This window comes from Drosophila novamexicana, unplaced genomic scaffold, assembly GCF_003285875.2.
Source record: "Drosophila novamexicana strain 15010-1031.04,08,12 unplaced genomic scaffold, DnovRS2.1 tig00000820-arrow-pilon, whole genome shotgun sequence".
Lineage (NCBI taxonomy): Eukaryota > Metazoa > Arthropoda > Insecta > Diptera > Drosophilidae > Drosophila > Drosophila novamexicana.
The window spans coordinates 1,107,336-1,119,853 of NW_020824828.1; the positions used below are offsets into that span (position 1 = coordinate 1,107,336).

A 12,518-nucleotide genomic window follows, 5' to 3' on the forward strand; every position below is an offset into this window, starting at 1 on the left:
GTCTCCATCTATATCTTTGTCTGTCGCATTTAGTTTTTGCGTTTTGAGTCGGATAACATATAAGCGCGATCAACCCAAACAATAAAAGAAAAGTAAAACCAAACCAAACAGGGGATGCAAATTCGTTGCAATTGATGCGTAATCGATAATCGATATTTTATTAAAAGCAACGTTTTACGTGAGAACCCAACGGTAACTGATTGCTCGCCTGCCACCAAAATATGCTGCCATCTACGTGAAATTCTGAAAAAAATTAAATTAAAAAAAAAATAAGAAAAACAACAGGAAAAAAACTATTCAAAGCAAATAAAAAAATAAATATATAACAAAATGTAAAAGTAATTTAATTGAAATATAATAATCAAATTTAATACAAACTAATTATAAGTAGTGAGAGCAACCCAGCCAAGCCAAGAACCTCTCACCACCAACTTTTTCTCTCCGTCTCTCTCCATCTCTCTCACTCTCTCTGTATCTCTCTATATATATATGTATGCATCTCTATTGCATATACGATATTCACACAAAGCTACACCCAACACACGTAACGCCCATGTATCTATATACCGGGGTCAGACACTTTGTAAAAGTATAGTAAAGTGTTGCGAGTACCTCATATAAATGATAATAACTGAACAATATGATGATATAAAGCGAAAAACAACTGGCCGAAAGCAATGTCAGCTGAGTTTCTTTTCATTTAATTTCTTTTACACATATACTATAATTTTCCACATATATCAATAACGATGACTATTTATGCGTATCAACTAAGCGACTAAAAGTACAATACAATTTACTATATACCAATTTTAAATGCTGCGATTAGAAGTTGCTGCAAATCCAGCATCGATTCATAAACAGCATCTTAGCCCCTTAATAGCTCTATTGCCGCGTATATGTTGTTCTGTTAAAATATTTTGCCAAAAGACCGAAGAAATAAAACTCTATTACAATAATAAGACAAAACACATAAAAGCAACTTGAAATTTAGCAAACTCAACAGGGAACATTGCCCTCTCTCTCTCTCTCTCGCTCTCTCGCTCTCTCGCTCTCTCTCTCTCTCTTTCTTTCTTTCTCTCTCTGTATCTTGCTCTCTCCCTCTGTACTTTCCCGCAAGTTATAAATATATTTAAAAAAAATACTTTTCTTTGTATTATTATTATTATAATTAGTCTTATTCAAATTTGGATTATGATTTGTATTGATTTGCTCCCATGATTAGGTTGTTGTTTTATATATTTGGGTTTAAATTTCTATTCAAAATAAAACTTAACACTGAACCACCCTCCAAAGCTCCACCTAACCCCACTAGCACACGCCCAGCAGTTCGTTAAGAGGACTTAAAAAATGAAAAACTAGACGGAAGAATAAAGTAACCGCAGCGCTCTCTGCAATTTGAACTAGCATCGACGGCAGTCTATAAATTTTCAGTTGCATATTAAATTTTCCTTGTTTTTCTTCTTCTTGGTTCCGTTGTCCTTTCGTAGTTAAGACCAAATTGCACGTGTCTATCCAGCGTATTCATAATCGAATGAAAGAATTGAAACCTTTTGTACTTATTCATACATATTATAAATATTCTGTTCTTTTCTGTTGTCGGCGCTTAAAGTAGCCCAATGTGTACACGGCAGATAATAACTTAACCATATTGTATTCGTATCCGTATCCGTAACCGTAACCGTAACCGTAACGCATACAAAATAACCCACACGGCACATGTATGTATGGTATATGTTATTACACGTACGTATCTTATTTATATCTCAAGTCTTAAACTAACCTATCAATTAAGCAACCCAATGCCAGCTTATACATGTATATATATATATATATATATATATATGCATACATACTTACTTAGTCGTATCGTATAGGAGTCTCATATCACGCATACACAGCATGTTACGGGAAAGCCAGCACGGGATGTAACTAGAATACGATCGAATTGATCAGATAAATCTCCTCCGGTGCATATGCATTGTCAGATCGTGGTATGTATATAAAAACGATATTGTATTAGTGCACACATATGTTTATCTTATATGTGCATATATATGTATATATGATATGAATATGTGTAAGCCTATGTACGTATGTATGTATTACTTAATATACATGAGTATGTGAATGTGTATGTGTATGAGCCGACGTATGTGTATGTGTATTCCTATGCGTTATTAACTAACATGAACATAAACAAGAACATGAACATAAACATGAACATTAACATAACAAGGAACATTGCCTCGTATAAACATACACAGAATACTAAACACCAACTAACCGTATCTAACTAGCTATTTCAAATACATTTATTGTAAACTGTAACGAAATATTGTGCATTGTATTATTAAAGTACTTATTGTGTAAATCTTTTGAGTTCTCATTGGTTGACTTGTGATTTGATGCTGATTTACGATTAACTAACTAACAAATAAATCTACTTGTTTTATTTTGATATTCAATAATGCTCAATGCTCTATGCTTAACCACTTATCATCGAACATCGAACATGTTCCATGATTAGTGGAGCAACGTATCGATAACTGTCGATAGCTATCGATGGCTGTGCGTGTGCAGAAAAGCAATCACTATCATAAGTATATATAATATGCTACGCAAATACTCCTATTTATATATGTATACTCGTACTTGTACTTGTTACTCAATATATGCATATACATACATATCTAAATATATGCATACGTATGTTATACATTTAATCCAATATGTTTATCTACATATATATTTGTGTGTATATATATAGTATATATATATATATATATATATATACATATATATATAAATATATATATCTAAATAAACATTTAACAATTACAATAATTATTATTATTCATAATACCAAAAAGTAGTTGTCGTTGTTGATGTTGTTGAAAATGTGCAATTTTGATCGAAAGCAAAAACCAAAAAGAATATGTGAAGAATTTTTATCAAAAGAAATGCCAAACTAAAGCTGAACCCAAGAATTATATACATATATATATATAGTAAATACATATATATATATAAAATAATAATAAAAAATAATAACATATTTAAGATATACTCAACCATAAAACAGAACATTTCAAACGGCGCCACGCTTAAAAGTATGCAACTGCGGTATTTTGCGGCTGGCATTTTTGCAATGGAAACGCTTTGTTTTTTGAAAACCAGCCAAGAAGAACCAAGCAACCAACCCAAATCGATACAAACATCAATGAACTAACCAACCAACCAACCAACCAACCAATCAATCAACCAACAGGCAACCATCCACAAGATTCCTTGCCCCCACCCAAACTCTCTTTTACTCACAATGCTAATTTCAATGTTTTTGTGTGTGTGTGTGTTTAAGTGTGTGTGAGTGTATGTGTGTATGTGTGTATATAAGATTTTTGTATTAAATTTGGTTAACTAAACAAAAAGAAAAAAAAAGAAAGCAAAACAAATATAAAAAAAATAATAACTCAATTACCAAAGCAAACGGACAGGCAGCATATATGTTGGCAATCGAGCAATTAATATCCCCAATCCTCATATCGTAATATATTGTAGAATCAGCAGTTATTAAGCTCAGCTCAAAACTACTTGAGGAGTTTAAGTCATTTAGATGTTTTGAGATGTGTATTGTTTTTCATTTGATTTTATTATTTTGAAATTTCGATAAGTCCAAAAATGAGAAAATATCACAGTGTTGAACAAAATTAAATGTATGCCAAAAAAAAAGAAAATTGAAGTATACAACCAAAAATGCAAAATACATAAACTAACACTTTAACCAATACCAATACCAATTACATACCTATATACTATACTATATATACTACTTATACATATACTTATACTATGCTTAACAGCTCCTATTCTATATACTTAATACTAACAATAAATGTATTATATGTACACACTGACACACCCTCGCCACAAAATACTTGCAACGGGCAACCCCTTTATCTTTGAGTCACACGACGCACACACACAAACATAGCTGTAACTTGTAATTTGTAACTTGTGTCTCATATTTTTATCCTCATATACTGTATATATACATATTTATCTTTAACTAATCACATTAAAACTATAGAGAGAGCAGTTCTCTTTGCTCTGTAATTGCATCGTATTTGTGCAGCGTTTTTCATTTCAATTTCTAATCCCCTGCAGCTGGCCAATTTTCATAATCCGCTCCGAAATGGAAGTGTCCTTGCTTTTGTTTGGCTTTTTGCGAGGAGTCTAAGGAGCATGACCTGCTTACGTATTTGTAGCTACTAAGCCATTTGTCTCAGTACACAAATAAATGCACCTTACACTGTATATATATATATACATATATAGTTATACTGCTTATTAAATGTCATCAAATGTGAACACAAACACACTCGAGACACGGAGATAAGCTGCATGAATATTATTAATATGCATCACGTATATCTTGTCGAGCTTCATCATCATAAATGTAGTACCCTTTGCCAAATATATTTGTCATATATACTGTTTTTGATTTCTTTGCTTTTAAAAGACAAGTAATTATGGGCTTTTTTTATACATATTTTTTGAGTTTTTCTTCATTTTTTGTGCACTTTGGAATTTTAAATAACGCATGTGTTTCTTATTTGTATTTATATCTCCCAAGTCTGGGAACCTTGCATACTTTGGGGAGCCAATATAAATATTTCAAGTCCTGGCTGCGTACTTAGGCATCAATTTGATTGTTGTGTATACAGAAAGGTTATATTTAATTAACATACATATTTTACTCATATATTGGAAACCTATTTATCGTATGCTTCCAATCATTTTTGCTAACACAAGCACATTCGATCAAGGATAAATAAACGCAAGTATTATTATTGCAAAAACTAGTTAAAAGTTGAACTAGAGACATGTACAATAGTACTTTATAAATATACATATATGTATGAAACTATAAATAATTGTAAATTGTTTGCATAAATACTCGAATAACAAATCGTTATAAATAAGAAAAAAGCAAGTGCTTGCGCCCTACTACTTACTACTGCTCATCCAAGTTTGTTGCTCGAAATTCTCAGTCTCTATTTAAATATAAAATACACACAAACACACACGCACACATACATAGACACACGCACTCGCGCAAGCAATTTTGTTGCTGAACTGATTGTATCTTACGAAAAGCACTCGCCACTCGTTACTCGTTTAAATTAAAGTCGACGAGGTTCAAAAGCAAGCTATGATCAGTTAACCATTTGTGGTTTTTTCTGCTTGCTTTTATTGCAAGCAGTGGCCAGTGCCGCTGCTCGTTAATTTGTCAATTTAGAGTTGACGTTAAAGAAACTATGACCAGTAAGCCATATTATTGTAATTGCTGCTTGCTTTTTATCGCAAACACTGGCTACTCGTTACTCAGTACTCGTTTCTCGTTACTCAGTACTTGTTTCTCGTTACTCATTAAACCTATAGCCGTCACATGAGCATGAGATTTAAAGAACTTTGACCAGTAAGCCATTTATTGTTGTTGCTGGTGGGTTTTTATTGCAAAGGCTAGTCGCTCATTACTTAATACTCGTTACTCGCTACTCGTTGCTCGTTGCTCGTAACGTGTTACTCTTAACTCGCTACTTGTCACTTGGAGCTTGACTTTAATTTATGATTGAATTACTGTAAGAGTCCTTAGACGCATCCTAATGAGGCATAAGTGGCAGGCAGTGTACCAGACCCAGAAGTCATAACAATAGCAACAACAGCAGCGACGGCGGCAACAACATCATGTGTGAGATGCTTAAGGCACTCAAAAGACACTCGAACGCAGAGCGCAATGGCTAAGCTGGCGAGCTGTATTGTTACAAAACTTATTTTTATTGCCCCAATGTATTGCCAATGTTGTTCTAATAGCAAAAACGAGCACCAAAGCTCTCGGTTAGCCACCCAGTTATTGCCTCGCTGTCCCGACAGAAACGGCAGCAAATTCCGACTTTTACTGGATTGCGGGCATAAAATACATTGTTATGGTTACTGGGCAGAAGTCATTCAGTCGTACAGCCATTGCAGTCAGTCGGGGAAATGCCATTTTGTTAATCAGTTCGTAAGCGTAAGTCACTCAGTCCAGGCTCACAGGATGCTTATTACATACACAGACACAGTCACTCACACACACACACACACATACACACATATGCACAGTATGGTGGGGGTAAATGGGTATGGGAATTCGGACCTGGGAATCTGTGAAACAGAATTCACTTCGCTATATTTACGTTAGTTCGGGTTGGCCTTGCGTTGCTTTGCCCGTTTCATTTTGTTGTGCTATGTAGCCAATTTTTTTTTACTTATGTTTTGTTGATTGTCTATTGTTTATGTCTGTGTTATGTTTGTTCTTAAAGCCTTTTTTCGAAAACACTTTCAAACTCATCGCTCTTGTTCGCTCTCGCCCTCGAATGTGCTTACAAAGACATAAAAAAACTGAAACCAAAACAATATAAACGTTTCACATAAGCTAATACTAAAATATTTTAACAAAGTTTAAAATAAAATCAAATTAGAACATAACCCTCACCCGCAAAAAAAGAAAAATTAAGAAAAAAACATAAATTGTTGAAAAAATTGTGACGAAATATAAACTGGCTCTCCACCAAAATCACTTTACACAAACCAATCAACAAACAATCAAAACCGAATCACCTAATTTAATGCGAAAACAACAACAAACAAAGAAAACACAATTAAACAACAACAAAACAGCAATAGCAAAAAGTTAACTATGCAAATTCCTGGACACCAACACCAGTGACCAGCAAGCGAGTTATGTTAAATCTAAAAGTAGAATAACACTTGAAGATGTTGAAACACCACGCCGCACACAGCTATAGTTCAAAGGCAATTACTCAACACTTGATCAGTCGCATTCATAAGCCACAAGCAGCTCAATCCAAGGAACTTACTTATTTAGTGCTTTCAATTTCACTCATATTCCACAACTCACCCCCTCCACCACAACCACCGCCACCACTCGCTACTATCCACGCTCTCCACCAATTTCAACACACTTTCACGAACTTCACAATCGCTGCGTGCGCTCACTCGTTAGCTGATCTTGATCACCTACTACTATACTTACTCGCTCACTCACTCACCACTCACTCGCCACTTTCTCTCTAAATATATATCTCTCTCTCACTCTATCACCGAACTCTCACTTTCACTGAGGAATGGCCAGGGTACTAACACACGCTCGGCATTCAGTATTTGTCAAACACTCGTTCGTATTCAGCAAGCGGATGCGACGCTCACAACGTACTCGTTTAGATCACAACAAGAATTACAAGTAACAACAGCAACAAGTCAATTATGTTTTTGTATTTCAACTACTCTTGAACACTTTTTACTCACCAGAGCAATAAACAAAGAAGAAGGAAAAATGCCGTAACTAACAGCAAAGAAAAATGAAATCAAATCAAATCACAACTAAATTTATATACAATATTAAAAAAAAAAATAAAACCAAAAACTTGATTCAACTAAACGGCAAGTTTTATACAAACATACACACTCCCTCTCTCTCTCTCTCTATCTATCTCAATCGCATTCACTCACTCAATCACCAAACTGCCACAGTAAATTTATCTATCAATCACGCAATCACTGACTCTCACCCAAGCTAAACCACAGCCAAAGTCAAAAGCTAAATTAATCCAATTACCAATTACCAAAAATACCGCTAACTGATCGAGCTAATATAAAGCAACTATAAAAAATAATTTTACGCCACTCTCTGTATTTAACTAGTGTATGTGTATCTGTCAATCATTTACTATCTATTAAAATCACCAAAAAAAAAAAAAAAAAACAAAAAAACGTAAATATATATATATTGTTAGACATATATATGTATATTTATATAAAAACTTATTTCCCATAAAAAAAAAAAATATGCTAAAACCAACCATCTAGTAACACTCAAGTCAAGCTATCCAAAACCAAACCAAACCAAACTCCAACCAAGGCCGACAGCACAATACCGATCCGACACACAAATACAGATACCAATACCGATACCATGATCGATACAACTATACAAGAAGAAGCTAACCACAGTATTTACAACTAAACAAAAGAAATCAATCCCAACTTTGTAAATATTTATAGTGGCTATTTGTTTACGTTCGAAAATTGTCCAAACCTCCACAAAAATTAACCAAATAATAATGAAATTAAATTAAAACCCGTAACCAAACTCAGTTGTGACTGCTAATTTCAGAAGATACTGCGACAATGCTTGAAAACTAAACTCAAATGCTTAGTATTATTTTAACAATTTCACATATAATACCTATGCTCGATGATGGGATTTAGCCTAAAGTATGATATAGTGTGAGCTATGCGGGCCAGTGCATGTGACACATCATATCAAAGACTAGATATGCCCATATCTAGGATCTGTATGTAATACACTGGCCAGCAGGCCAAATAAAAACATATTTAATTAAAGCTAAGACCCCACCAACGAACTGACTGCGGTACCAGTCGATTCGGGCAGCTACGTATTACCGTATACCTCTATATATATCTACAAATATATGTATATGTCTGTTTGTCTTACTCTTACTTGTACTGTGTTGAATATTTAGAATTAACGTACCAAGTTTACACCTTACTTAAAATTTGTTCGTACAATTTTCTCCATTCAATTCAAATACATCTAGTTGTTCACACCATCTACAATCTTATACAACTTTTATAATAACTATAATATGTATATCTTTTTACTTTTCTTTGTTTTGAAATGTTTTAATTTTTGTGTACAACACTTTCACGATCACTCTCTCTCTCTCTCTTTCTATCTCTCCTCTCTACGTCTCGCAATTTTCTCACAATTACATGCACAGCTTTCACAGCTGTCGCACACATTTTTATTGCTCACTATTCCACCAACCACCACCACTAAGCCACCACAACCACCACAACCACCACAGTTCGCCTACAACCCACCACTCACCACGCTCACAAGCCAACTTACCACGATTACGATCACAGTCATAATCGCAACTATTCGCTCACCGTTCACAGATCACCGTTTACCAATCACTGGTTTAGACGTTGATCACTTTTCAAGCAAGTTGAATACATAAATTCACCCCAGCTCACCGCTCAGCTCACAGTTCACCTACTACCGCTACTACAAAATAGCAAAGCGCCAGATTTGTTTTGTACCACTCTGATGATCACATTTTACTTATTCACCAACAACCAGCAACTAACAAAACTACTACAAAACTAAAAACCACCACCACAAATCTGTGCATTCGTTTTGCAGACATTGATAAGCCATTATCGAAATTTCATGGGTTTTACCAGACCGTTTCACGAGACTATTTATTATTAACATTTAGAGTTTCTCTTATGCTTTCTGATTATTTTGTTGTGATTTTATTAAACTTCTCATAGTCAGCCGAAAGTGACGAGTGAATCCATTTTATAAAATATCGATTGAGTGGTCATCGTTACGAACAACTAAATTCAAATACAAATTCAAATCCAATTTGAAATTTAAGCAAATCCAATTTAAAATTAGTCGAACAAATCACGTAAAGCCCAATTGGCATTCAGCCCATTAAATGGCGGCCCAACTGAAGTGCGTTAATCGTTAATCGTAAATCGTTAATCGACTATCATCTCTGCTCATTCAATCTCTCTCTTTCACTCTTTCTAACTCATTCTCCCGTCCTTTCTCTCTCTCTCTCTCGCTCTCTCGCTCTCTCGCTCACTTCAGTGGCCGCCTTATGATTTACGTCAAAACCTCAACATAAATTTGCATTCCCAGCAATTCTATTTAATTGCTAGTCAGCATACTTCGCAATTCGTATTACACTTCACACCAAAATTTATTTATCGTTCCTTTTGTTTTCTTTGTTTTATATAAAGTATAAAGAAAAGTCAAGCCTAAAATTACCAAATTGCTGTGACACCTTACTATACTTACATGATAATTCAAATTTCCAATCCGTATTAAATTCGACAACTCGAAACTGCAAATTGTATTTATTTCATATCAATTAATTAATACCCCCGGGTACCTAATTGCGATCAAATTGAACCTCATCCAAGAAAGCTGCGATAAACTTACGATATATATATATATATATATATATATATATATATATATATATATATATATATATATATATGTTGCCATCGATCGCATTTGGCCAGCGGATGTTCAGAGTGGTCGCGGTTATACCCCCGAATCGGGCCCCAATGTGAGCCAGCTGAGATCAGCAAAGTAAAGTACCTTCTATATATGAAAACCTGTACGTATGGCAGAAGACTTTCTCTCTGTTTGTTAAGTTGTAAGTCAGTTACACTAATTGTAAGGCGAAACGTCAAAGAAATCAAGTTTTTGTTAAAAAGAAAAAGAGAAGATGAAGAAAAAAGAAACAGTAATCCTGCCATATAAGTTAATGTACATATACTACTTATATTAATTAAAAAGCACAATTCAAAAGAAATACAACCTAATTATGAAACAGATATTCCTAGAAAATTTGTATTACAGTTTTGCATTAAAACTTTTCGATTTATATCCCCCTTTAACCCCCCGTTGCCAATTCGCTTAATAATAATGTTCTCTCTCTTCGCATACGCCCAAAAACAAATCAACCAACACCAACAACAACTTCCACACACACAATTTCTTCGGATTCTCGATATACACGAAAACAGGTGTCTCATGTCAAAATCGATTCACCTGTTTTTCGCCTGCACACAAACGCAACGGTTATTTTACTGATCACATTCTCGATTGCTGTGACAACGCGGCAGTACGTAGGAAACCCCATAGACTGTGTACACACAAGGTAAGTGGGATTATATAATCTTCCAATCAATATATATAACTATTTGACCCCACCGACTGACTGACTGACTGATTGCTGATTCACTTAGATTCTATTCGGAACTATGGGAAATGGGTGGAAAGCGGTTGCATGAAACTTTTTTGCTCACCTTCCGATGGGCTTTAAGCTTATTTGAAATGATATTTGTGAATTTTTCTTTTAGACTGGCTTTATTTACTATTTATAATACATTTGTGAAATACAATTTGAGAAGTGGTCTCAAGACAGTACGAATATAATTAAATTACCACAAGCTCGGACACGGCCGGGTGAAATCAACTTGGTATTCGTTATTTAACTGTACGATTATTGTTTTTCCACAGAGACATTCCCGAAGATGTTCTCAACACATATTGTTGGATACACTCAACGTATACAGTTGTGGATGCGTTCATGAAAAAGCAAGGTTCCGAGGTGCCTTTTCCTGGAATTCACAATTCACAGGGGCGTGGCCCTCTTACAATAAAGCACACAAAATATTATCAATGGGTAGCGTTTACACTATTTTTTCAGGTGAGTTCTTGAAAACAACATACCATTTTAAGTACTGTAATTTTCTTTAATCCGTTAAATACAAAAGCTCTTTTTAGTTAAGCATTTTGAGCTTTTGAAAGCTGTCTAAGTGTTGACACGATTCGTATATTGTGTATGAATAAAGCTCAAACACAGCAAGTAAAAAGCATTTTGTGAGCTTTGGACCAAAACCACGCTAAAAGCTTGTTAGCTTTAGTTGATATGGGTGTCCTTAGTAAGGAAAACTTTGAATAGCTTTAGAGCTTAAAGCTGTAAAGTTTAGACTTGTTTTCAAAATTTAAAATATGTTTATGATTATGCTGGAGATAATATCAATGCTGCATCGATATACACTTGAAAAATGTTTTTCAGAATTAGAGATAAATACTTACCAATTTAAATAGAAAGTTCAGTTAAAGTATATTTATGATTGGGCAAAACGTGATTGTTGTGAACTCTCAATATTTGTTCTTTATTGTAAGTTAGCATCCGGCGGTTGTCGCTATAGCTGAAACATTGGGGTCAAAAATATAATATATTACGAATTATATTGCTGGTGTGAGCTTAAAATGGCTATAGTTTTTCGTCCTCAATACAGACACCTTGCCTCAGAATACCCAAGGTTTCTGGTTAAGGACGGCATGGACTCCGCCATGACTTAGGCGGACGTTGCTCTGAAGAAGTCTTCATCCATGATGGCCAATAGGTATCTCTCCTACCTGAGGTCCAGAACAGATAGGCGTTTCGCAAGCTCCGAGTCTTTGGATTCTTATTTAAAGGCTAGCAACACGCCAGTGAATGATGAAATGTCTAAACAGCTCTTTTTGTTGAATAATGTGAAGATAAACAATACCAGCCTTGAAAAACCAAATATTTAACGTAGCTCCAAAATTAGTTTCATATTCATTCGATCCGGTGTATAAGGCCGTGTTTTCTATTTTCATTTATCTCAAAGTATCTATAAGACAAATTAGTATCGTTTACTGTCCTATCTGCTCTCGATTGAACGAAGGATATTCCCTGACCTGCCCTAACCCGGCATAACCAAACAATTTTTGACGCACAGCTGATGCATCGTCTGGCGAACATTTTACTGGGCTGTCGGACCATCTGCTCGCCTGCAATGCATGC

At 34.7% G+C, this 12,518-nt stretch overlaps 1 protein-coding gene across 1 annotated transcript in view; it reads left to right on the plus strand.

Moving 5' to 3' along the window:
- Window positions 1-12,518, plus strand: part of LOC115764364 (innexin shaking-B) — a 55,687-nt gene that overhangs the window by 25,235 nt on the left and 17,934 nt on the right. Inside the window, exons 3-4 of the mRNA XM_030707326.1 lie at window positions 10,702-10,835; window positions 11,198-11,387. Of these exons, the coding sequence (XP_030563186.1) occupies window positions 10,702-10,835; window positions 11,198-11,387 (324 nt within the window). The remainder of the gene's footprint in view (window positions 1-10,701; window positions 10,836-11,197; window positions 11,388-12,518) is intronic.